Raw genomic sequence first — 27,995 nt, 5'->3', positions numbered from 1 at the left:
CAGCAAAACCTACAAGGGGGGGGGGGGAGGGAAGGCACAAAATAAAGATCACACTACATAATATAGAAGACAACAACTTCACAAAAATGACCCTCACTGACAAAAATATACCACACTACACGTTCCCCACCAGCAAGGCAAGAAACAAAAACATAGTTATTAGGGACCTCCCCAGACCACTCCCCCCCCCCCTCCTCAGCAGTCAAAACAGACCTGACTGCCCGGGGATTTGGGGTAAAAGCTGTTGAGCAGATGGGCAAAAATGGGGCAGAGAGAAAGTGGCCATTATTCCAAGTCACTCTGCCAGACATACCCCAGAAAAGGCACGAGATCAAGGTTGTCCTGGCAGTCCCTGTAACCATGGAGCTGCTTTACCACAAGAACAAGGTGGTGCAATGCTTCAGGTGTCAGGGACTGGGTCACATAGCCGCCCATTTCCAGATACCTGTGTGATGCAGGAAATACACAAAACCCCATGACACTAGCACTTGCAATATGAAACACATGGACCTGCAGATAAAGTGGAAAAAACCACACAGCAGGGTACTGAGGCTGTGAGGTCGACAAAAGAGACACACATAAGGTAAAGGGTGTGATGGCTGCTCCAAACACATGAAAACAGGACACCACCACCCCATCAATTCACACAGAGAGACAAAACAGGACAACACACACAGACAAAACTTGGGTAAAACCGAGGTCTAACACACCAAAGGCAACATATGCAGAAGTGGTTTCTCCACCAAAAAACCACGGAAACGTCGAGAAATCGATGCAAGCCCAGTCATCACAATATCAGACACACACGCAAGAACAGCACACCAAGACAGAGGACGTTCTGGGGAAACCCACACTCAATCCACCCCCTCTGATCAATTGTTAGGCATTATGGTCCAGACCATGACCCGTCATAGAAATCATGAAGACATTCAGGGAGGCCTAAAAGCAGAACACTCAGATCTTCATTGCCCTTCAGGCAGCAGTCCTGCAGTCACTCCCCTCTCTGACTTCCTCAGTAGTTTCAAAACCCCATCATGGATACACGATCAAATATCCAAGGCCTGACATTGTGTGTCTTTAACACAGATGGCATTGTTAATCAAGAGGTTGAGTTCAAAGAACTCAGAAGGAATTCTCCATCGACATATGCATGATGGAGGAAACCCACCTAAAATCTGGGATAAAAACGACAGTTCCCAACTACATTAGCTACCATGAAGACAGGCCAACCCAAAGTGGAGGAGTGACCATATACATAAAAAGAGGTATCCCCCACCACCAGGTATTCTTTCCAGCTAACAATAAAATTGAAGCAGTGGCGGTGGAAGTAACCACTGTCTCTGGACCCTTAACAATTATTGCAATTTAACAACCCCCACAAGACGAGACAGACGAGGGAGACATAACAGCTCTAAGGCAAATTGAAGGCAAACTCATAATACGAGGTGACTTCAATGTCAAACACCAGGTGATTGGAACTCCAGAGTAACCTCCAGAGCAGGGGCCAAACTGCAACGACTAGTGCGCAACCACCACTTTCAAACATGAGGTCTGGTCAAGCCCAAACATTTTCCAAGAACTGGAGGTAGGCCTGACATGTTAGGCATAGCTCTCACTAGAAGGATCGTGGGGTTTGTGGCCACAAGGACAATCAGCAGAATGTACTCCGACCACAACCCAGTGATTCTAGAGGTCGATGTAGGAGAATGGGTAGCACTCTCATGGTACCAGATGGCCTACAAATGTACTGACTGGGAGCGATACCAAGAAACTGTCGCCTCTGATATCGTTCGCGCTCTGCCAGCTACTGCTAAAACAGTAGAACAAGTGCTACAAGACCTAACAGAAACCATCTTGCAGGCATCAGAAGATACCACTCCTCCACAAACGGACGTACCACACCAGCAAGTAAGACTCCCATAACACCTGCTAGCCCAAACCCGAAACAAGAACAAAGTGGCAAAAGAGTGGAAGATCACCAGAAATCAGGCCGCCAGGAGGCAGCTCAATCGTTCTACAGAGAGAGCAGAAGATAGCGCTCAATGAGCACAGAAACCAGCAGTGGCAAAACCGTCTCACAGCCCTCAAAGTACACGATCACACACTACGGCAAGCAACCAAGCAATTCACCAAAAGATGTGTTAGGATGCTGCCACTGCACGGTGAGAAGGGTCTGGCCTACAGCCATTCAGAAAAGGCCAACGTCCTCGCCGACACCTTTGAGAAGCAGTTTCAAGCGGCAGAATCCCAGGATGACGAACATGAAGAGGTAATCCATTGTCAACTGGCTGTCTTTCTCAATGCTGAGGAGGACCCAGAGGACGAACCTCCACTTTTGGCCCCCAAAAGACATTTCAAAAGTAATTACGTCCTTCCCTACAAAAAAGGCGCCAGGACACGACTGTCACCAACCACCTAGTTAAAAACCTCCTGCCCTCGGCTATCGAACACCTCGCAAAAGACTTCAAAGAGATTACTCATACATGCGAGTTCCCAGCTTACTGGAAACATGCAGAAGTGGTCGCGATCCATGAACCAGTGAAATACAATTTATTCCCACAGCACCACATGCTGATTTGCCTTTTGCCAATTCTCAGCAAGATCTATTAGCGCCTCCTGCTAATACCCATATGAGACCACATCACAACGAGCGACTTCCGCCGGATTTCCAATTTGGATTCCGACAGAAGCATACCGCTCCACAACAGATCATGAGACTGGTGGAAGTACCCACAAAGGGCTTCAACCACAGAGGCTACTGTGGTATAGTGTTACTTGATGTAGCCAAAGCCTTCTACTCAGTATGGCACAAAGGGCTAATGTGCGAGTTATACACGCAGGGGTTCCCCAGGGGCATACTCAGGTTAATCCAAAGCTATCTCACGAACAGAACTTTCTCCATGAAAGTAGAAACAGCCACCTCCACCAAAAGACATATTCGTGCTGGAGCGCCACAGGGATCGGTCCTGTGGCCCGTTTTTACAGTCTGTACACTGTGGACACTCCCATAGCCCCGCAGGTGCACACTGAACAGTATGCTGACAACACAGCTTTTTACACTCGTAATGCAAATAAGGACCTGGTCATTCATAGGCTACAAAGGGTTTTAGATAACACAGAAACCTGGGCCCATCGCTGGCGCATCACCAACAACCCTGAAAAGACACAGGCTATGCTGATCACTTGGAGACTGATGAGATGCAGACCCCTCAATGCCCCCCCCCCTTTTCACCTGCACCAACATGGATCCCGATGCCCCTGGAGCAGATCCGCCAAGTATCTTGGTGTAACCTTGGACTCGAGACTAGTGTGGAAACCCCACATAGACGAGGTCCACAGGAAGGTCTGTGCCAGAAGGTCCATCCTATACCCAGTCATCAACACAACCAGCTCCCTTCACTGCTCTGTAGGAGTAAATGTCTATCAGGCCCTTATATGGCCTGTAATGGAGTGTGTGTTAACTGTCCAGGGATACATGGCGAAGCAACATCTGGACAAACTCCAGAAGCTGCTGAATCGCGCCCTCAGGGGGGGGGGGGGGGTGGCACTGCATCTACCCATGGAATTCCCCACCAACGATCTGCATACCATTGCCGAAATCCCCCTACTCATAGAAAGATTCCAAGAGAGTTCCTTCAGATCTGGAAATAACCTCACTCACTCCTTAGCTCAGTATGACATGTCCCATGATAAACACAAACCCCCTATGACGATCTTCGACGACTAAATGTAAGAGAAAAATCCCAAAATCTCCATGTCCTAATGCCAATCCTTCATCCTTAAAATACCCAACATCTCGCCAACCTCAGGAAAGTACAACACACCACCAGAACACTACCACAATACACAGACCGTCACAACTATCCAAAAAAATCACACACACACATAACACAGATTGTGGAGTAAAAGCCAACAGGCTATAAACTCTTCCATACACTTCTCCACAGAGGAGAAAGCAAAAGGTGTGTGTGTGTGTGTGTGTGTGTGTGTGTGAGAAAGAGAGAGAGAGAGCAGACAGACCATTCCTAATGATGGCGGAAAGGCTATTCGCCGAAATATCGCATCCGGCCAGACACCTGAGAGCCCTGGAAACAATACATACGCTGGGAAAGCCTCCAATCACATATTGCTGTGAATTAATCGTCTGATACAAGACAATGTAAGAATGGCGAGATAATAGTGAAATACTGATTATGTTGGCGCTGGAAGTTTGATAACTGAATACACAATTTATAACCAGGTCTAGAAGTAAACTTAAAAAGACTTAATGATAAAGACAGGAAACTATTTCCAGTTTGAATGCTCCAAATTAAGACGTTTGTTAGCCAAAGCAACTTGCACTAAGAATAAAACTAAACAGACAAAATAATGTTGGTAAAGAAAACTGTTTTCAAGATAAAAGTTAAAAACTGGAGTCTTCCTATACAGAAATAACCAGTACAAAGAACTAAAAATAATTCTAAAACAGCAAGAGATAGAGACTGGAAAACTCATTTTAAGGGTAGTACAACAAAGTAAAATGTTTGTTTAAGACAGATCATTTAGGACTCCCACAGCTTCGGCTTTCAAGTTTCTTGCTTTTGCTCGCTAAGTGCTTTTCCGCAGCTGTCTGAACGATTATTTTGCCATCTCTGTTCCACACATTCTGCAGTCCGAACCGTGAGATAGCGCTGTTCAGTAACTTCATTCTTTGAGGTGTAAGGTCCTCACATATCATGATTCCTCATTTTGCTGCTTTCTTTTTTGCTACAAAGACTTCAGGGCGTTTCCGATAGGACAAAAATATTATCATGGAAGGCCTGGGGTTTTGGAATCTGGCATCCTTCGTCCTACCCTGTGGCTCCTATCGACAACATTTTCCGAAACGTGAGTGCTTAATTTTTCACGGGCGATGCTTCATCTGTATTTTCACCAGGTTCTTCAGGTACACCAACGACTCTGAGATTATTGCGTCTTCAGTACTGTTCAGTCTCGTCCGATCTGTCAATCACCTGTTTTTCAAAGATACGTAGTTTCTCGCTAGCATCGGCAAGGGACTTCTCTAGGGCACGAACCTTGTTGTTGTTGAGTGCAACAGTGCTCTCTGTTTTCTCAAGCACAGAGTTCGAGAAGGAGTCGATGATGGCTTACACTACCAGGTCTTATGCTCGGTTTACACTAGCAAGTTTGTGCAGCAATTTACTTGCGCAGAACAACTTGCCGCGCGATTTGCAAGTGTAAACATATCGCCAAGTCTTGCGACCGTAGCAATTTATTGCGGAAGTGACTTGCTGCACGTTCTCCGCTTCCAGTGTGAACACCACTCAAGAAGTATCTGCAAGTAACTTGCAGCTTTTAGGATTTATTTCTATTTCCTGCAAGTAGGAAGCGCAAGTTATAGTAAGTATGTCGTCTGCATAACACTCGTATTTAACATTTTACTTAATGTGCTGACTTAATTTTATGCAGCCATCTTACATATTATATGCAAACAATTTTAAGAAATGGAGGAGAAATGGGAATGGATGAAGCAGGATACAGAACATTTTATGGGATCTGTGGATAGCTACCCCGAAATATGGAACGTGCAAACCGAGACTTTAAGGATAGAGTGAAGAAGATGAGCACATTAAATGAAATCTCGTCGATATTCGACCCATCTGTGAAAGAAGTACATAGAAAGTAGCATAACTTGAAGACACAATCCCTTTGCCACCTGCATCTACTCGCTTGTTGTTTTAGGAGTCTAGTAAAAGACAGTGTGTAATTATTACATGTTCTATTTAATTAGCTTGTCACTTTGCATTTTATGAGCATTAGGAAAAAAAACATTTTTATAGGCATACCATTCTGTAAAATGCAGTTTATTTCACTAAAAATTACTTTCATTGTTGTGTTTTCACATACCTTCAAATAATTTTCCCTTTTCAAGACGTTCAAAATTGCTCTATATACATCGGGTACAATCAGAGAAATCGTGCTGACGGGAATATGAAACAAGTATATTAGGGACTTGTATGAGTCTCCTATAAAGAAAAGATTTTAAAATTCAAACTTTTTTGGTTGTATGGTTCTCATAAATAAATGAAATGCCTATTTTATTCGTAGCTCACTGATAGCTATAAATCATAGAGTGACTAGCAAACGTTCCTTTGCTGAAATAGCAGTACGGACATTTGTGTCTCGTTTTGATATGACAGGCGCTATTAACATCAACAAATACTCCAGATCATTTGAGGACATTCTGCAAAAGTTTTGAAAATTTTCCATGCTCTCGATATTAAGTTCTTGCAAAAGGTTATTATAGGCACCATTTTGCGATCTTCTCATTATCTACTCTCTAACCCAAATACTTCTTTTTTCTTTTTCACGTTTTGCATTACAATTACAAGAGCTGCAGCGTATCTCACCCACTTACTTGTCATTTTACACTTCGGCTGACACTCCTAGTGGTGCTGAAAGCATATGTAAACACTATCAGCAAGTTGTTGACGCAAGTTTCTTGCGCTGTTGTGTAAACACAGCTGCAAGCGACTTGCTAGAGTAAACGCAGCTTAAGATGTCTGCGGGCTACAGCGGCGCCGTCACCCTCTTGCGGACGAGCTCGCCGCCTCTGCCGGACGGGGTGGACTGCCGCGCTGCTGTCGCCGCCGCCGTCGATAGTGGAATCGCTGCACGCTCCTCGTCGTTTTACCATTATTCTGAAGACACACGCGCGAGAGGACGAAAGAAGGAAGTGTATCACAGTTTAGTTATACTCAGAGATTCGCAACACTGGCACTGCTAAGGAACACCTTCAGTCACAGAGTAAACTGGCGAGCTGTATCAGGCGCTGTTGACTCACTAGGCGCCATCTTGAGTTTAGGTATTATATGACAACTGATATTGGTCTGTAGTTACCTGCTATGGTTCTGCCACCCTTTTTGTATATTGGAAGTGTACCTGTAATTTTAAGGTATTCAGGGAAATGGCAAACATCAAGAATTATATTTATAAGATAGAGCAATACCTTTCTGATTTCCTTAATTATACATTTTAGAACATAATTACTCAACCCATAGCAATCCTGTTTTCAGGAGCTGTTCGGCTTGTTTACACCGTTAGCAATGTCTGTGGCAGTAATTCTTATCCAAGCAAATCTTTCATTTGTTTTACTCTATGATCGAAAAAGGAAGGCCTCGGAGTCAGAAGTATTCTCACTTTGTGATACAAGGGAACTTACAGAGTTTACAAAATTTTCAGTGAGAATATTACAGCTAGTTGAAACAATGATTTCTTCCTGTCCCACATTTATTTCACTTTTCACTACATTACAGACTGCTTTACATTTATTTTCAGAGTTGCAGATGTGCACTTCATTTGCTTTGGCTTTTACTGCTCCAATTTCAGATTTTCAGATATTTTTTAATCCTATGTAGCTGTTCTTGTTTTCACGACCTTCAGCAATTCTATACCTCAGTATGAGCATAAGTGTCATGATTTTATGTATGTTGTGGTTTGTGCTTATTGCTAGTATTAAATCGTTTGGTACTAAGGTGGCTGTTACTGTCTAGTGCACGTTTCATGATAGAAATGTGAAGAAGCATTCATTAATATCTTTCTCATTGGTCAATACCCTTAACCATTCTATTAGTCTAAATTCATTTCTCATACTTTCAATGTCCTTTTCATTGAGAAGTCTTTTATATAGTTAATATCTTGGAATTAACAATAGGTAAATTTCCAATTTTCAGCCACATGTCATCGTCATTAGAGCTCTCTAATTTGATGGTGTCACATTCTACTTGATTTCTACATGCTAATTATATTGCCAAGGCATGGTTATTTTTTCATTTAAGCAGTAAAAATTCACTGACCTTAACATATACAGTGAAAAAAATCATAAATTTTTCCTTTCACTCTTATATCTATGTTAATATCTCCTATGACAAAAATTTTATAATGCTTTTATTTGGCAATCCTTAAAGTTAAAGTGGAGAGTTTTTCTCCAAATGTTTCTTCATCAGATGATATTCAGTAAACAGATGCAATAATGAGTTTCTGAATGTGTAGGGCCACAGCAGAGTCTTTAAAAACACTTTCTACACATAGGCTGATGAGATCTATGATTGAGTATTCCAAAGGACACTCCACCATGGAAAATATTTTCTCTACTATAAATTGTTGCCAGTGAGTAACCAAATGGTATAAACAAGTTTATTTCTGTACTTTTTGTCCAGTATTCATTCACACAGGTAATGCTGCATTTAATTGCATCCAGCAAGTACTATAGTAAAATAACTCCATTTCCTAAGGACTGCTCATTTTTTTTGTTCCAAATCAGCTCATTTTTGCTATAGGGAGACACAGTGTTTATATTGAGCCCCGTTTGCTTATTTATTTTTTTGTGTGCCTTTTACACTATACTCGGTTTCTCTTTGTTCTGTGACAATCTGAGACCCATACATTTTTCCTGGTCTGGTTGTGAGAGCTAGAACATGTTGTCTGACTTGCTAAAGCAGGCTAATTTGTTATGTGCCACATTAAGCGTTTTTTGGTTTTTTTTTTTTGGGGGGGGGGGGGGACATGGATAATGTTGGATCTAATCAAAAGTGTGCAGAAAGTTGTACATAGTAATTTAGCTAACATACTCTGAGGATATTGTTCTGCCTGGGAAGAAATCATGTATGGGTCCACCCAAGACTCAATCTTTGGTCCACTATTGTTCCTCATACATATGTAAATGATCTTCCATCTAACACACAACCAGCAGAATTAGTTCTTTTTACTGGTGACAATATCAGTCCAAACATACATACAGGAACAGAAGAAATGGTAAACAGCGCCCTTAAGAGTACTAGTGATTGGTTTCTACAAATAGTCTCACTCTCAATTTTGAAGAGACGCAACACATTTGGTTCTGCACATCTGGTGGTACTACACCAATGATAATAGTAACACACAGAGAGGAAATTGTAAATTGGGTGCAAAATTCTAAATTCTGAGGTATCCATATGATGTGAATTTAAACTGGAAAGAACACATTTTGGAGCACCCAAAACAACTTAGTACAGCCACATTTGCACTTAGAAACATTGCTAATCTTGAGGAGAGACAAGTCAGTAAGCTGACGTAGTCCACGTATTTTCATTCAGTAATGTCATATGGAATAATATTCTGGTGTGACTCACATTTAAGAAAGTCTTCATTGCTCAAAAACGTGCCCTAAGAATAATAATATATGTTGCTCATACATGATTATCTTGTAGACAGTTGTTTAAGTAGTTGGGCATTCTGGTTTTCGCATGACAGTATGTTGATTCCCCTGAAATATGTTGTAAACAATGGTCTACAGTTCGATAGGAACAATGATGATGTACATAATTACAATACCAGAAGGAAAAATGACACTCATTACTCCATGTTAAGGTTGTCTTTAGCTCAAAAAGGTGTGCGCAATGACACGATTAAAATTTTTGGTATCTTATCCAATGATATAGCCAGTGTAGCATTATTACGCTGATCGCAGTGAGAAAAAACTAATTTATATCAAAAATTGAAGTCACCCTAGAAATATATTTCTACGGACAGCTATGGGTGTGTTCAGGTGGTATTGCTACACTTTCTTTTTAGAATTCATTTAATTGTATTTTACTGTAGGTTACCTGTAAAATAAAGATTAATTCTTAATAATGCACATATTAATTTTCGTGCTAGCTGAAAGAAATTATTGTTTACGCATGTGGGGGATAGTGGTTTGTTTGCATTGCGTTGGCTACCCTGTAAGCGGAACGCACTTCATTTTTTTCAACCATGTGCTTGTTGCGAACTAGGCATTCATGTTTCAAATTTGTTTAGAGGAAGAGTAGCAAGATGTCTCAACCCTCGTGGCCTGAGTTGAAACAAATTGAAGAAGAGAACAGACATGAATTAGTGATTGGATCGATGTATTCAAAAGCTATTGAAGAGTCAGGTATAGATCCGTTCCTATTCTCGTTGGTGAATTTAAATTATTTGAATATAAATGAAACGTGCTTGACGAGTGTTCCTGATGACATCGGCAGATTAATCAATTTGACAAGTCTGATTCTCTACTCCAATAAAATAAGCAGCTTGCCGCAGACAATCGGGAAGTTGAGCAAACTCAAAATTCTTGATCTGTCTAGGAATAAGTTAGAATCAATCCCAGATGAGATCAGCGCTTTGGGACAGTTGTCGACTTTAAACTTGGGCACAAATATGCTGACAAAGATCCCAAGTTTGGTTAAAAACACGAAACTTAGTATTCTCGATCTGTCTCACAATCAGTTTGAAGAATTCCCTGACGTTTGCCATTCGGAGCTTATCCATTTGTGTGAAATGAAACTGAACGGAAACAACATTAAAGAAGTATCGCCGACCATTGGTCAGTTGCCTGCCTTGAAGATGCTCGATCTGAGTGATAATTCCATTGCAACAGTTCCAGGAGAATTGTCGGACATACCAAAACTAAAAGGTAGCACTAGACATGCGCATTTTTTGCTATTGTAATAATCTTTATTGAACGTTTCTAAAGTCTTTGTTTATTGCAGAAGTAAATTTGAAGGGCAATAAATTAAGTGACAGGCGATTGTTGAAGCTAGTTGATCAATGCCATGCGAAGCAAGTGTTGGATTATATAAGACAAAGTTGCCCCCGAGTGACTGGTGTAGCCGAATCTGGTCATGGTGGCAAAGGCAAAAAAGGAAAGAAAGGGAAAAAAGCTGAACATAGTGAATCGACTAACCACACTTCAGAAACGGTAATGTAAAGCTACTTTTTTGCTTGTGTGATCTGGTCATCCAAAGTAGTAAATAATGTAGTATTGCATAATTATACATGTGTTAACAATCTGTTTCGTCTGCGTGTATTGCGGAATGTGTTGTCATCGTGTAATAAACTTCTTGTATGTATAGGTGAAATGTAGTTTAGGTACCTGATATACATCTTTTTAGGAACTGATCAGTTATCACAACATGATCTGTTCATTAGTTTTTGCCCCACAGCTTGCAGATTCGTCGAAAAATCTTTTACCACCATAAGCGACCGTTAAAATCCAAAGGTGGTGCTGTTTTAGTTACCTATTACTAATTATCATGAGGCATAGAAAGTTTTTTCAAATGCATATTAGCTTTTATACATGCATGTCACGGCATTCCATCTCACTTTACATGATGGCAAAAACACACACTGGACAACAGAGCTCCATAATCAGAATTCAAACATTGTTCATATGATCCATGTCAGTACTATCACACAGTGAAATGTGACTAATTTGGAAATCAACCAAATTGTGATATGTCCAAATTATAGTAAAGGTTTTGAAAATATTGATCTACAGCTGAAATTGCAGAGGGTACATAGTGATTAAATAAAACAAGATGAACTGTAACATTGTGTAATACTCCACAGTATATTTAATTTAGCAGCCCAGTAATGAAAAATAGCACAAAACATTAAAATTCCAATACTTTTTCAAAGGTTCATGTATACTGCTGCACATACACATTACTGTGTGCATATTTGCTACATTTAGTGTAGAATAATACATTCTTAGCAGTTATTTTCTGATGTCATCTACAATGATATGGTCCCAGCAATCAGAGGGGCACTACTGCCCAATATTGATGCCTTTGTAATATTTTCATTCTGGTTGTATCAGTACTACACCTGAATCAGAATAATGTTGATTGGCAGTTGAGCATGGAGTGGGGAATGTTAGACATAAGTGGGAAGTGGATTATGGCTCTGCTAGCAGCAGTTGTGTGGTTCCGTACTGAATTTGACACATTCGCCGTTAATGTGCAATATTGAGTTTGCTTTGTGGAATCATAGTGGTCTTATTCGTCTTTGTTAGCAGGGTAATTTTCTGGTGGGATCTGATTGGAAGTGGAAGATTTATTATACACCTTAACAAACTCGATATGTTGGCAAAAATACCTGTTCAAAGTTGGTGGTAGGCATGAAATGTCACCTTTAATTGTACTAAATGCTTTCTTTGAAAATTTTTATGAACAATTATTTCAGGAGCTCACTCGTAGTTTAAATGGTTGAGGAAACATACTTGTTCTCTGGGCAACAAATAATCCTGAGCAAATAGGGATCATCATGAAGAATACAGGGATTAGCCTCCACAAACTCATTACAGCAAGACTGAATACCAAAACATCCAAACCCACCAAAAATAAATGCAAAACAATATGTATTTAAAAAAGCAGAAAAAATTTGCTCGACCTCTTTGAGAGAGAGAGATAGCCACCTTTCCTTTCAAATTATGTAAGCATGAACGACATGGTTTAAATTAAGAGAAATAGCTGCCCAGGAGGCTCACATCTCTGTGAGAGTATGTGCTTGGCCATCACAGGGCTGCAGCCCTTACAGTGCTACTTCCCTTTCCATACTGCAAGTGTATCCTTCCACTCTTCTTTTTTGCTCTTTGTCTTTCCATTGGATGGTATTCTTGGTGTCAGTTGTGCTTGGATCTGGTTTGTAATTTTGGACACTCGTTTTCTCTCCTTCCAGCATTCTGTAACTTTCCATTGTTAACTGACATTCTCTGTAAGTTGCTGGAACGCATGGTCAGCAAGTAGCTGTGGCTCCTTGAGTCTTGGGCCTTATGGCTGCATCTCAGGACATTTTCGCGTAGGCCACTCCACTGCTAATAATTTGTTTCACCTGGAGTTCACTATCTGGACACCCTCTGCCCATCTTCAGCACCTCATCACTGTCTTTTTCTGACCTACAGAAGGCTTGTGATAAGGCATGGTTGTCACCACATCCTTACTACATTACGTGAGTGTGGTCTCTGGTGTCCACTTGCAAGTTTTGTAAAGAACTTTGTCGCACCATAAATTCTGGGTTCAGGTGGATGATTTACTCAGCACCTCCCATACTGAAGAGAATTGAGTCCTGCAGGGCTCTGCACTGAATGTTCCCCTCTTTCTGATGGCCATCAATGGTTTAGCATAAACTATGTGGTATTTGGTATCGCATTCCTTATATGCTGATGACTTTTGCTTTTATTATTGCTCCTCTAATATGAATGTTGCTGAGTGTCATCTGCAGGGTGCCACACGAAAAGTGCAGTCATGGGCTCTCAACAACGGCTTTCAGTTTTCAGCCTCCAAGACTCGTCTTATGCACTTCTATTGCTATTGTACTCCTCACCCACTGCAAGTGCTTTACCTAGACAATCAGTTACTTGTTGTAGTCAGCCATCAACCTGGCTGGTCAGTTGTTTTCATTTAGACCCCAATCATGTTGGGATTTCAGGAAATGAAAAAGTTGGCCACCAGGATGGCGATTCTGGAAATAGGAGTCCCAGAACTGAATCTTTGGTCATTTAAACAGCATAGATTGCTGGAAGTCAGAATGGTATGTCCTGCTCTCCCCAAACAAACAGAGGAAAACCAAGGAGACCACAACTGTGTGGCAGTCTTGCCTGCGGCTTCTCGCAGGGCGTCAGCCGTCCCCTGTTGTCTCTGCATTGGTCACACTTGGCAAAGGAACTATGCTCAAAACCTGGCATAGTAGCCATTTCATTGTGGTGGGGGGCAGGGAGGGAGAGGTCGTAAAGTACCTGCATTGTGTTAGCCCCTGACCATGAAGGGATTGCACTCTTGGTGCCTGAGATGGAAAATCCTCATGCAAGCCAAGGATTGTGTGTCCATCATGGCTGGGTCATGGGGCCTCTGGGCAATGGTTTACTAGCAAGGTAATCATTGCAGTGGCTGTAGCACCCATGGGGAGACCCTCTGTTCAGAGTAGGTGGTACCATAGTGGAAGATTCACACATGAAACAAATTACTTTTTTCTGCTATTGGCCACAGGGCCCCAGCACTCTTCTCATATCAAAAAGACTATTCCAACTCGAAGAGATAAGATTCCACAATATTTCATTCCATGGCTACACTGTGGGAAGAGGGACAAGTCAGACATCTGGGTGTGAAACTCTTCAACCAATTCTTGGTATGTACTCCGGCTAATTCGGATACTTTCACTGTGTAGAAACCATTATTTTTTGTTGGAAACATTGAAGACAAATTTGAGGAAGTTGTCTGTAGGAAAATGTGAACTGGTTTCTTGAAGCATGTGATAATCTAGGTGACATACCTGTGACCATTGACCCACACACAGCTTTGAACATGGTCCAAGAACTAGACTTCCACAGAACTCTTACATTCCAAACAGATGAGGAGCTCCAGACTAATCTCCAGTGGTGAGGTGTACATTTTATCAGAGGTGTGCAAAAGACGCCAAAGATAATCCTATGGATACGGACACCTTTATATTAGCCTTTGAAGAGATTGTCTTCGTGGAGAAAGTTAATGTCATAATGTACAGGTGTGATGAGAAACTATATGTCCCACCACCTACGATGTACTTCAGATGTTCTCAGTTCACGCATGTGCCATCCCACTGCATGGTGGATCCGAAATGCAGTAACTGGATGATCATTGCACGAAGACGGTCCTTGTGAGCATCCACCTTTGCGTGTCAACTGTGCAGAACATCAGCCACCACTTTCACCAATTTGCCCAGTTTTCAAGAAAGAACAGAAGATGCAGGAATACAAATCTACTGACTACTTGTCATATATTGAAGCATGGATGGAATATGAACACCTACATCCTGTGGATATTACAATCAATTGTGCTGCCATCATCATGACCATTGTGTCATCTCCCCACCCCCCCCCCCCCCCCCCCCATCCCCAACCTCAAACTTCCACATATAAGATCTCCCACCACCCACCTTTCCTGAGATTCCCACATTACATTCTTCAGGAACCACTTGCTGCATCAGGCCAAAGAAGCACTCCCTTTCTTTGCTGTCAACCGATGACAACGCTCCCCTCTTGGTGTACCTCTTGCTCACAACTGCTGGTCCAGAGGCCCTACGCCAAACATTGGCAGAAGGGGCCACAGCCTGTGGGTCCCAGTGTTGTCTGCTCTTAATCTGTCCCCGTACTCATTAAAGATAGCCCCTTGAAGGAGCTTTGTCCACCAAAGGTTACAAAGGAAAAGTAGAAGAAAAAGAATTGGGACAAGGCTCCTCCGGTGCCCCCGGAGGTGCCAAGTCCTCCCATTGTTGGATTCTGAGCTGATGTTTGTGGATGTTGTTCCATCTGCACAGGTGACTGGCAGTGATCCTGTGTTGTGGCTGGTTCTGTTGGCCACCATTCACATGATTCAGCGGAATTGTAATTGGTGCTACTTTCAGCTGCCAGAACACCACCACATTATTTCCTCTTCTTCTGCAGTTAGGATTGCTCACAGAGAAACACACTTCACTCATGACTGTTCTCTAATACTCCATGTCTATTTTCCATTTTGTTGAAACCGTGCTGCTCCCGAGAGGGTGTCTGGAGGAGTCTGTACTTTGGTTCATGCTGATTTCGTCAGTGAATGGATTTCCCTTTGTACCTCGTTGGAGGCAATAGTGGTGCCGGTGCAAACTACCACAGCGATTACATTTGCAACATTTACTTACCTTCAGGTAGACCACTTACTTATGTCGAATTGACCACATTAGTCCAACTGCTCCCACTGCTATCAGTCTCCTGCTTGGGGACTTTAACGCACACTGCTCCCCTGTGGACGAGTACTATTTTGTCTGGTAGAGACTTATAATTGATCAGCTTCTCTCAGACCATGATCTGTGCAATCTCAGTGGTGGTTCTCCTACCCTCTTCAGTGCTGCTCATGCCACCTTTTAAGCTATCGATCTAATGATATCTATCCCTTAATCTTTTTACACTGGTCACTACACAAGGATCACTTTTTAGTGATCCTGTTGTTTCTTTGCCACCAACAGACGGTGACTACCAAGTTGCACGTTTCACAGGGCCATCTGGCCCTTGTATGCCTCTGCTGTTCCATTCGTTACCTCTGTGTGACTCTGTTCATGAAGTTGTGCAAGGTGTCTCAGATGTCTTCATCTATGCCACTGGAACTGCTATTTCCCTTTCTACAGGTCCCCCCAGTGCTGTGGTGGATCAAAGACGTTAAGATGTTGCACTAGATATTCAGGATCACCAACAAACCCTGCAACAACTCAAACGACATCTTTCACAGACCATCTATATCACTGTTGAGGGACTTCATGCCGAGGCTCACTATCTAATACTGTCTAATCAAATGCAGTACAAAGGAATGCTGGGAGTGCTGTGTGTCCTCTGTAGGGATGTATACCTCTTTGACTTGTGTAATGGTCCCTCTCACTGACTGGAACTACTCTAGGCTCTTGCCTCATCCCAAGACACACCCCAGGCCCTGATTCAGTTCACAATTCAGATGTTCTACAATGTGAATGAATGTTCCCCAAAGGCAACATCTCAGGTTGTCCAACCATATTGGGCTCCAACGCGCCTGTCCCTCATAATGGAAAAATAGCATAGCTGTCCCAGTTCTTAAGACAGGAAAGAACCCATTCCTCTAAAGAGTTACCTGCCAATTAGCCTGACCATTGTACTTGAAAGGATGGTTGCTCACAGATGATACTGGGTTCTCATATGTGTTTATAGCTCGAAGCAGCCATCTGACAGGCTTTTCTTAATGCCAAAATGTTAAGTCTTCTTTGATCTGCAAAAGGCATAAGACGCTGCTTGGTTTCATTTTATTTTTCTTTTTCTCCATGGCTGGAGATTTAGAGGCTCCCTACTGATATTATTAATTGGTTTTTGCTCCACTGGTTGTTTCGGGTTAGTCAGCATTTCTCTACTTCCCACATTTCCAAGAGAAATGCATTGAGATCTTTAGCCCACTTTCTTGATGTCGTATTGCATTCCCGCTCATTTTCCATCTCTTGGGCAAGGACACCGTCGTGGGTGTTTTTTCCACCATGCACTATGCAGTGTCGCTTTCTGCGCTGCCAATGATCATGGACTTCTTAGCATCTCATCTCCAGCACAGTAGCCAGTCTGCTGTGGTGGGGCCACCATGTACCCTGTTGGTTGTAGCCCCCTGGGAACACAGGGATCGCCCTGCTGATGCATGCGCTGTTCACTCCCCATGTATGCCAATGAGTAGAAGTCTTATCACCTTGGGGCATCGGGACTCCCAGCAATGGCCATCCTGCCAGGTGGCCTTTGCTGTGGCTGGTTGGTGCCCGTGGGGAGGGCCCCTGGTCAGGGCGGATGACACGCCATGAAACATAGTACGTCACCTCTTGCTGGTGGTTGCCGCCAGCAGTCACCAAGCGGGCGAAGTCGAACTTCAATGCTGAGAAATGTGACCCCAAATTGTTCCCCTCCCTGGTCGCACCATGTGGGGAATGCCAGTTTTTTTTTTTTTTTTTTAAAGCATTTGGAGGACAAGTTTGGGGAGGTGGAGGGCTTGTCCAAAATCCACTCTGGGTCGGGCTTGATAAAAACAGCATCCTCTGCCCAGTCATGGGCATTACTCGCTTGTGGCAAGTTGGGGAATGTTTCTCTTACCATCACGCCTCAAAAGAGCTTAAGTATGGTCCAGGTTGTTATATACACAGGGACCTTCTTTTGCAGCCTGACGATGAGCTGCGCGCCAGTTTAGAGCAGTGAGGTGTTCATTTCATCTGATGCATCCAGGGTCCGAGGGATAATCAGGTTGCCACCAGTGTCTTCATCTTGGACTTCGAGGGTGACACATTGCCCGAGAACGTCAAGATGATGGTCTACCACTGTGACATCAAGCAATATATCCCTCCTCTGATGTGTTTGAAGTGCTGGAAGTTTGGCCACATGTCTTCCTGCTGTACTTCCAGCGTCACATGTCGAGATTGTGGATGTCCATCACATCCCAATAGACCATGTGCCCTGTCTCCCATCTGTGTCAACTGCGGAGAGCATCATTCATCTTGCTCACCAGACTGCAGGATTTTACAGAAATAGAGGAAAAATCGTGGAATATAAGACCCTGGACCGACTGACCTACACTGAGGCTAAGAAGAAATTTGAGCACCTACATCCTGTGGCTACGACCTTCTCTTACACCGCCCCGTTACGAGAACAGTTGTTGCCCCATCAGTTCCTCGCATTCTTGTTTCCTCTCAACCACAAGACTATACCTGCCGCCTGCCTCCATGTTTCTTCTGCACCACCTACTTCGGGAGCAACACCCCCCCCCCCCCCCCCATCCCCGCACCACCCAACCATCGGGGATATCAGTCCCCACTTCTGAGCCAGAGAAGCGTAAGTCTTCTTTGGCTCCACTTGCTAGGAATGGGTCCCTTAGGTCAGTCCCTTCCTAGGTTTCTGCTAGTGGGAAAGATGCAGCTGAAGAGCCCAAAAGCAGCTGGTTGTAGGGCTTCACGCTAATCCTCTGTCCCGAAGACTTAATCAGTGAAGTCCTCCCAGCCAGGGAAACCAAAGGAGCAGCGACACAAATCCAAAAAGAATATCCCAAAGACCAAGGGAATTGCGGTGGCACCCACACCACCGCTATCTACCAGCTCTGTGACAGCAGATGGGATGGAGATTCTGGCGTTCGCTGAGGACCTAGATCTCGTTGAACCCTCAGACACAATGGATGTAGTCTGCTCAGGCAAGTCGGTGACAGCAGGTGACCCTAAGGTGTAAACTGCTTCGCTGAATGTTCCATGCCTTCCTAGTCCCACAATGACGTCCTCGTCCACCGCCTGGCTGAGCTACGGCAACTGTTAAGCTCTACACCTGCTTTGTGTGTTGCCCTCCACGAAACCTGGTTCCCAGCAATGCGGACCCCTGTCCTCCGTGGCTATAAGGGATACTACAGGAACGTAACGACTATAATAGTGTGTCAGGTGGAGTTTGCATTTGTCCTAAACTCAGTCTGTAGTGAAACTGTGCCCCTTCAAACCCTTCTTGAAGCTGTGGCTGTCAGAATAAGGACGACAAAGGAAATAACTGTCTGCAATGTATATCTTCCTCCAGATGGTGCAGTACCCCTGAATGTGTTAGCTGCACTGATTAATCAACTCCCTAAACCTTTCCTACTTTTGGGAGATTTTAACACCCATAACCCCTTGTGGGGTGGCACCGTTCTTACTGGCCAAGGCAGAGATGTCAAAACTTTACTGTCACATTTCGACCTCTGCCTGTTAAATACTGCGGCCACCACACATTTCAGTGTGGCTCATGGTAGTTACTCGGCCATTGATTTATCAATTTGCAGCCCAGGACTTGTCCCCTCTATCCACTGGAGAGCACATGATGACCTGTGTAGTAGTGACCACTTCCCATGTTTTACTGCTGGCGGCATGCTTCGTCCCACGCTTCGGTGTGGGTAGGCACATATTTTTCCAAGCTAGTTTCCTGTGTCTTACGTTCTGTTTTATCTTATTGTTCTAAGTCTTTTCTTGACACCCATCTCAATCTGTTACTGAGCAGGTGCTGAAGACCTTGCTGTCATGCGCCCTTAAAACCCTCTCCATCACACTCCACTCCAATCTTCCTGTCACTGCACTAGCGTCACTCCCATGGACATCTGCCCAGATGGGCTTTAAACAAGGCGGACTGGTAAACGTTCACCTCTGCTGTCACTGTTGAATCTCCCTCACACTGTAAAATCGATATGATGGTCGAGTTGGTGAGTACAACAATCGTTTCTGTGGCAGAAAACACGATACCTCGCTTTTTAGGGTGCCCCCGGGAAAAGGAAATCCCTTGGTGGTTGCCGGGAGTCGCTGAAGCAATTAAAGATGTCAGTGAGCTCTACAGCGGCATAAGCAGCACCCTTCCCTGGAGCACCTCGTAACCTTTAAACGGCTCTGTGCCTGTTTCGCCAACTTATCAAACGACAGAAGCAGGAGTGTTGGGAGAGATATGTCTCGACCATTGGGTGCCATACGTCACCTTCCCAAGTCTAGGCAAAGATGAAACGTGTTTTTGGGTACCAGCCCGCAACAGGTGTTCCCAGAACATATCTACCAATGCAAACGAGATTGCAGAGCACTATGCTCGAGCCTCTGCGCCAGAGAAATACCCCCAGCCTTTCGCCCTCCCAAACAGTGGCTGGAAGGGAAAGTCCTCTCGTTCACTACATGCCACAGTGAATCCTATAACGCCCCATTTACAGAGTGGGAGCTCCTCAGTACCCTTGTATATTGCCCCGACACAGCTGCTGGGCCAGATTGGATCCTCATTCAGATGATTAAACATCTCTCATCTGACTACAAGCGACATCTCCTCATCATCTTCAACCAGACCTGGTGCGATGGCGTCTTTCCTTCGCAGTGGCAGGAGAGCACCATCATACCGATGCTCAAACTCAGTAAAAACCACGTGATGTGGATAACTATCGACTCGTCAGTCTAACCAACATTCTTTCTAAGCTACTGGAACTTATGGTGTGTCAGTGGTTGGTTTGGGTCCTGGAGTCAAGTGGCCTACTGGCTCCGTGTCAGGGCAGCTTCCGCCAGGGTCATTCTACCACTGATAATCTTGTGTCCCTCGAGTCTGCCATCCAAATGGCCTTTTCCAGACACCAGCACCTGGTTGCCGTCTTTTTTGATTTATGAAAAGCATATGACACCATCTGGCGACATCATATCGTTGCCACATTATATGAGTGGGGTCTCCGAGGCCCGCTCCAGATTTTCAATCCAAAATTTCCTTCTGCTTTGTACTTTCCGTGTCAAAGTTGGTGCCTCCATAGTTCCTCCCGTATCCAGGAGAATGGGGTCCATCCATAAGGTGCAGTGATGGGCTCTGGTCCACAGTTTCCAGTTTTCGGCCGCAAAGTCCTGTGTTATGCGCTTCTGCCGGTGTCGTACCATTCATCCGGAACCAGAACGTTACCTTAATGATGATCCACTCACTGTAGTGGAGACATCAATTCTTAGGACTGGTTTTCAACGCCCGATTGACTTGGCTTCCTCACCTTCGTCAGCTTAAGCGGAAGCATCTCAATGCTCTCCGCTGCCTGAGCAACACCAACTGGGGTGCAGGTAGCTCTACGCTGCTGCAGCTCTACAGAGCCCTTGATCAATCCCGCCTTTACTATGGGTGTCTGGTTTATGGTTCGGTGGCACCCTCAGCATTGCGTTTGCTCGGCTCAGTGCATCACTGTGGCATTCACCTAGCGACAGAAGCTTTTAGGACGAGTCCGGTGACCAGTGTCCTGGTGGAGGCCTGCTTTTTTTATAGGAGAGAACTGCAAACCACGGGGAAGAGGTCCTGCAGATGTTTTGCAGATGGCACCTAGGCACTGGTGTTTAGGAGAGGCTACTGAGTGGGAGCTCTACTAAATGCGAAACTCATCACCATACAACACAGGTGTGAATAGTGGCCCAACAGAGGTCACTAGTCCATTGATGGCAATGAAGGGAGTTGGTTGGTTGGTTTAAAAGAGGGGGAGAAGGGACCAAACTATGAGGTTATCAGTGTCTCGTTTCCGGTAAAATAATTACACAAGGGAAAGAAGAAAAGAGAGGAGACCTACAGCACAATAACAGGAGAAAGGAAGAGCCAGAAGAATGACATGAGGACAACCAACACTACCATGGACAAAACAGGAAAAGAAAACCACAGAGAGAAGCAAGAAACAGGTAGAGGGGGTAAAAACAAGAGAGCAGATGACCGTGCCTGGCCAACCACGAGAATAAAAAGGAAAAACTAACCACTCTGCGACACATTAAAACATCCACCCTAAAAGCATTAGAGTGGAGAACACTAAGGGACAAAGTACATGAGCGAAATCTTACATATAACTATAAAACCTACCATCAAGTATAAAAGGTAAAACTAAATTAGCCATTGTCAGCTAAAATTAATGGCAATGAGTCCAGTGACTGAAGAGTCTGTCGCAGGGCAGCCAAACAAGGACAGCTCACCAAGGTATGGGGCACTGTCAGCTGGACGCTGCACCGACACTGAGATGGGTCATCACGGCCCAGAAGGTAGCCATGTGTCACCCAAGCGTGGCCAATGCAGATCCGGCACAGAACCACAGAGTCCCTGTGAGAGACTTGGAGGATCGCCACACATTCGTAGTTTCCTTAATGGTATGCAGTTTTTTGTGCGTGCTGAGGTTATGCCATTTCATCTCCCAAAGCCGCAAAACCTTGCAGCATTGTACTGAATGCAGGTCAGTTGCAGAGAAGCCGATCTCCATAAGCAGTTTCCGCTTAGCCTGTTTGGCCAGCCTGTCGGCAAGTTCGTTGCCTGGGATTCCGACGTGACCTGGCATCCAGACAAACACCATTGAATGATTGGACCATTTCAGGGCATAGATGGACTCCTGGATGGTTGCTACCAAATGATGATGAGGGCAACACTGGTCAATAGCTTGTAGGCCGCTCAAAGAGCCAGTACACAGAAGAAACGACTCCCCAGGGCATGAACTGATGTGCTCAAGAGCACTACATATAGCCACCAGCTTGGCAGTGAAAACACTGCAGCCATCAGGCAAGGAATGCTGTTCAATATTTCCTCCATGGACATAGGCGTGACCATCAGCCATCGAGCCATCAGTGTAAAACACTTGTGGCCTTGGTACATGTCAAGAATCGAGAGGAAGTGGCAGCGGAGAGTCGCGGGGTTGACTGAATCCTTAGGGGCGTGTTAAAGGTCCAGGCGAAGCCCCAGCCTAGATGTACACCATGTAGGTGTAAGTGAATGATGGACCTCAAGTATAGGTGGTAAAGGCAAGGACTCCAGTTTGGAAAGAAGGGATTGGACACGAACTGCAGTTGTAAGCCCTAACCTGGGTCGCCGATGTGAGAGATGAACCGCTGTCGATGGGAATAGGAGACGGTGATTCGGATGCGCAGCGAAACTGAATGTGTGTAACATAACTGGCCAGTAGTTGTACGCGCCTAACCTGTTTCTTGGGCATCCATTGTGATAAAAAGCTGACTTGACTGTCGTATGTCAGTCACCTGAAGACTAGCACTCTCTGCTTCCTTGGCCATACATCTTGGGGTGGGAATCTTGCTACTGTTATTCATATTTACTGGGCCCTTGTTTTGTCCTGGCTGGATTACGGTTGCCAGGTTTATGGCTCAGCGACACCTTTAGCTCTGAAATTGCTTGCCCCAGTACACCTTTGTGGCATGGATCTGGCCACTGGTGCCTCTCTGACTAGACCCATAGACAGTTTTCTTGCTGAAGCAAAGATCTTCCCTCTTCAGATTCGACGGTACTAAAGTGCGCGTCATTTATGTTGGCGGCCGAGTTTAGGTTCGTTCTGCGCATCTGACGTCACAAAACACAGTCAGCCAATGAACAGAGAACGACGTTGCCACATCTCGACTGCAGTTCAGAGCATGGACGAGTGTCTTCAGTTTTAGAAACGTTCAGTCATAAATAAAATAATAGAACAAAAGCAATGTCTTGATAGCAGACATTCTTTTATAGAAAGTTTGAAAAAAGCATTCTTTATACCAATTGCTTCATATTCTATTAATTAATTAAACCAAACAAGCAATAAAACTCCTAATTCAGGCGATAGCAAGGAAAGGTGTTTGTGTCACTCTCACAAACCGCTTTTTCGCAATAAAGAACAGCGCTAATTGTTTATTTCCTACTGTACTTCGACGAAGCGTGAGTAAGTCATACTCATACCAACAGTGTTTGTCAGTATTTTGCGTGACGTATTATACTCCTCATGGCGTTACGTAATCAGATGAGGTGCGTTAGCGTAATGGTTAAGGTGTTGGGCTGCTATGCGAAAGGTTAAGAGTTCAAACCTTAGCGATGCTTAATATTTTCATTATTTAAAAACAATATCGAAGTGCCTTACTTCACGAATTATATTCGTTTGAATGCAATTTTTTGAAATTTCTAGTGCTTTGTCTCTTCATTAACCCTTTCGCTGCTGCAGACACGTGTTCGCCGCATTCCGCGCTGTGCGCGATTTTGTCGTCACTGCACTGCTCGCCTGTGCAGACACATGGTGTTCCCACTGCTTTGACACACTTATCATTCGACACACTTATCGATTGATAAGAGTGTCAAAGCAGTCGGAACACGATGTGTCTGCACAGGCAAGCAGTGCAGTGACAAAATCGCGCACAGCACGGAATGCAGGGAGCACATCTTTGTAGCAGCAAAAGGGTTAATGCGGCCGTGGTGGCTTTACTTAATGAACTGCGCGCTCCCCCCTAAACGTAAGCATGCGAACTATGCTATACTATGGCGCTGCTTCTATTGGCGCGTGCATCGTGTGCAACTGGCAACGCAGCAATCTCCCGCGTCTGGGCGGGCATGCGCAAGCCGCTAAGATAAAAGAATTGAACTATAGTTCTTGGTCTCCAATTTCCTGATCATCCCACATATACCATTCTCTTCACATACCTTTGTCGTCCTGATACACCTCGCTTCACTCTGCCCAGATCTCAATCTACCCTCCCTAGACTGTGCTCCCAGTATTTTCTCGTGCACTTCCCCTGGGATGATGCCCAGGCCACAGAGTAGGACTGATCTCTTCCACAGTCCTAAAGTCTTGGTCACCCCCCATGACCTTTCAGTGTCTGTTATGTCCAGGTCAAGAATTCCAGGATGCTACCATCTGTTACACTGACAGCTCTGAAACTGTGCGTCAGATGGGGATATGCTTTTACATCTCCTGCCTCTAAGGAATGCCATTCATTGCGGGGAACATCCAGTGTGATTATGGCAGAGCTGATAGCAGTCAGCAGAGCCCTCCATTTTATTAAATGGGACTCCATTGACCACACTTTAGTATGTATTAACTCAGCGAGCAGTTTCGAGGTTACTGACAAACTGTATTCTTGCCACACTTCCGTCTCCGCAGTTCATGATGTTCTAATGAGGGGATCTCAGATTGATTTCATATTTTTAGATTTCCTAAAGGCTTCTGATACTGTTCTTCACAGGTAGCTTCTAATCAAACTGTGTGCCTATGGAGAATTGTGCAACTGGGTTTGTGATTTCCTTTCAGAAAGGTCACAGTCTCTAAATATCTAGGAATAACAATTTTTGATACCTTAAATTGGTACAGTCATGTAGGTAATGTGGTGAGAAAGGGAAATCAAAGACTGTTTTATTGTCAGAACACTTAGAAGATGCAACAAATCCACTAGACTGCCTACACTACACTTGTCCATCCTTTGCTAGAGAATGAAGTCTATTCCAAAATTTTGTCCACAGAATTTTTCTTCACTTTTACTTATTGTGCATGGTATTATTCGAAATACTCTCCTCCACAATTGATGCACTGCTCCCAACACAATTTCCACTTCCAGAAGCAGTCTTGATACGGCTCTTGGTAGATCACACGAAGCTTTTAGCTCTTCTATCCTTGCAAATCTTCGTTATTTCAACAGGGTTTTCAACTTTGAAAATTAAAAAAAGTCTGCAGGATCCAGGTCTGGAGAGTATGGAGGATGAGGCAGCACAGTGATTTCGTTTTTTGTGCGATAGTTGAGCACCAACAGGGATGAATGTGTGGGTGCGTTATCGTCACATTTCACACAGTTTCCTGCTCACATTTTCTCGCAGGCATCGCAACACGTCCCGATAGTACCATTGATTAACAGTTTGGTCCCTGTGGCGCAAATTGATGATAAACTAATCCTTCAAAGAAAATTATTAGTGTGGCTTTGATGTTTGACTTGACCTGACCAGCTCTCTTTGTCTTAGAGAACCTTTCCCAACCCATTGTGAAGAGTGAACATCAACATCAAAACCATAGACCCACATCTTATCACCAGGTATGAGTCTCAAAAGGAACATCTCATTCTCATTTCCGTGATCCAAAAGTTCTTCACAGTTTGTAAAGCAAAGGTCTTTCTGGTCTTGACTCATGGAGCCGTGGGACAAACTTGGCATCAACATGTTGCATTCAAAGATGCTGTGTCAGGATTTCATGACATGATCCAACTGAAAGATTACATTCTTCTACAATCTTTCTGACAGTCAGTCTTCAATTGGCACACATGATTTCATTAACATTCCTGACATTAGCATCATTGGTAGACTGCGAAGGGTGCCCTGACTGAGGGTCATCTTTAACTTCCGTCCGGCCATTTTTAAACTGTGTGAACCATTCTGAACACTGAGTATACTTAAGCACTCCTCACCATAGGCTTCCTACATCATTTTGTGTGTCTCTGTAAAGTTTTTCTTACGTTTTATGCAAAATTAAAGTGCAGTCACATTGCTCCTTGAACTCTTGTCATCTCGAAATTTGCAAAATGTGCAACTCAATTTTCTACTCAATAAAGCACTGAACAATAGCTAACAGATGTACAATAATGAAACTTCCAGCAGTTACGTAATAAATATGGGCGTTTGTAGAGATGCCACTCGCGTTTTGTTTCAACATACCATTGGCGCGAAATTACGAATGTGCAAGAACTATTTGAAAGATCCCGTACTGCTGTGCGGTATGGGATCCTTAACAGATAGCGTTGACAGAGCACATCAAAAAACTTCAAAGGGCAGCTCAGTTTGCATTATCATGAAAGGGGGGAGAGAGTGTCCTCAATAGGATATGAGAGTTGGGGTGGCAATCATTATGTCGTTATCCATTATGGTGAGATCTTTTCAGGACATTTGTCTCCAACTTTCTTCTTTCAATGTGAAAACATTTTGTTGACATCCACCTACATAGGGAGTAATGATCATTGTAATGAAATAAATCACAGGTCACATGGAAAGATTTAAGTTATTTTTTCTTGTACTCTGTTAGTGTGGAATGATAAATAGTGAAAGTGGTTTGGTGAACCCTGTGCCAGGCACTAAAGTGTCAGTTGTAGAAAAGCCATGTAAATAGATGTGGTTATTGTTCTTTGAGTATATGGCTCAAGAACCATAATAAGAAAGAGAAATTCAAGCAGTACAGCATGTACAGCAGTAATTGGGCTGTAAATTTTACCTGGGCTGTATTCACTAATCAGTGATAGCTGATATAGATTCTGATTTGCTGTGCGCAATTGTAGATGTAGATATGCCCAATGTTTTAATAGTGCAGTGTTTGTATGCATGCCTTAAATATTTCATAAAATTTAAGTAATTCTGTATGATGTAATTAATTTTCTAATTATCTTTGCAGATTGAACAACTATGTCACAAGATGGAAGTCATTCACGTATCTGATTCAACACCATCAGTGAAGATAATTGATGGAGTGAAATCTGTTAGACCTTTTATTGTTTGCTGCATTGTTAGAAATTTGAACTTCACACCAGATTCATTTAAGAAGTTCATTCAGATGCAGGTAACTGGTAGGATGAATATGTATATATATATTTGTGAAATGCAGATGTAAAAATGTTTAGACTTAATGCACCTTTTTGTATTACATATTGTTAATGGTACAACTGTTTTTCTGCCAAACCTGTACATTGTTTACATTGAAAATCAAATACACCTGAGTAGTGAACTCATCTTAACTTTTATTATGGGAATCCTCAGTAATAACACAATGTGAACATAGGTAACCAAGTGTGATTGTTGTTTTTTGTTGTTGTTTTTGTTGTTCCCATTTCAAAGACTGGTTTGATGCAGCTTTCTGTAGTAGTCTATCTTGTGCCAGATGTCATCTCTGCGTAACTATTTCATCTGCATCCACTTGAACCTGCTAACTATAATCAAGCTTAGACCTCCCTCTACAATTTTCACCCTCCCACTTTTACTCAATTACCAAATTGACTGTTCCTTGGCACCTCAGGATATGTCCCATTAAACAAGTCCTTCTTTTAGTAGGCAAGTTGTGCCATAAACTTTTCTCCCCATTTCAATTCAAATGCCTCCAAACAGTTACCCTTCCTACCCAAGTAATATTCAGTATTCTTCTGTAGCACAACACATCAGAAGTTTATATTCTTACTCTACAGGGAGGTCATAGCTCTTTCATGGATTCTTATATGGTGACCCGTAGGCCCTGAGTCATTGCAGCATATCCTCCTTTCATGTGCTGCAGGCTTTCTCTCTAACACTGTCTTCTCAGACGCAGCATGTAGGACAGGTTGACACTGTAGCTTATATTGTATGGCTTTCTCCACTTTATTTCACAGCACTTATTTTGGGTTAATTCATCTTTGGTTTTCACATCAGAGTTTGACCTTCACTTTTAGAGAGATTTTTACATAAGTGC

General features: G+C 43.5%; 1 protein-coding gene across 1 annotated transcript in view; it reads left to right on the top strand.

Annotated features, from left to right (window-relative positions):
* The first annotated feature begins 9,769 nt into the window (after positions 1-9,769).
* LOC126419666 (major royal jelly protein 3-like) overlaps positions 9,770-27,995 on the top strand; it is a 53,981-nt gene continuing 35,755 nt past the window's right edge. Inside the window, exons 1-3 of the mRNA XM_050086852.1 lie at positions 9,770-10,453; positions 10,530-10,738; positions 26,952-27,123. Of these exons, the coding sequence (XP_049942809.1) occupies positions 9,832-10,453; positions 10,530-10,738; positions 26,952-27,123 (1,003 nt within the window). The 5' untranslated portion in view covers positions 9,770-9,831. The remainder of the gene's footprint in view (positions 10,454-10,529; positions 10,739-26,951; positions 27,124-27,995) is intronic.

This window comes from Schistocerca serialis, chromosome 9 (assembly GCF_023864345.2).
Source record: "Schistocerca serialis cubense isolate TAMUIC-IGC-003099 chromosome 9, iqSchSeri2.2, whole genome shotgun sequence".
NCBI lineage: Eukaryota > Metazoa > Arthropoda > Insecta > Orthoptera > Acrididae > Schistocerca > Schistocerca serialis.
Note: the sequence above shows the minus strand (reverse complement) of the source record. Positions and strands in the feature narration are given on the sequence as shown.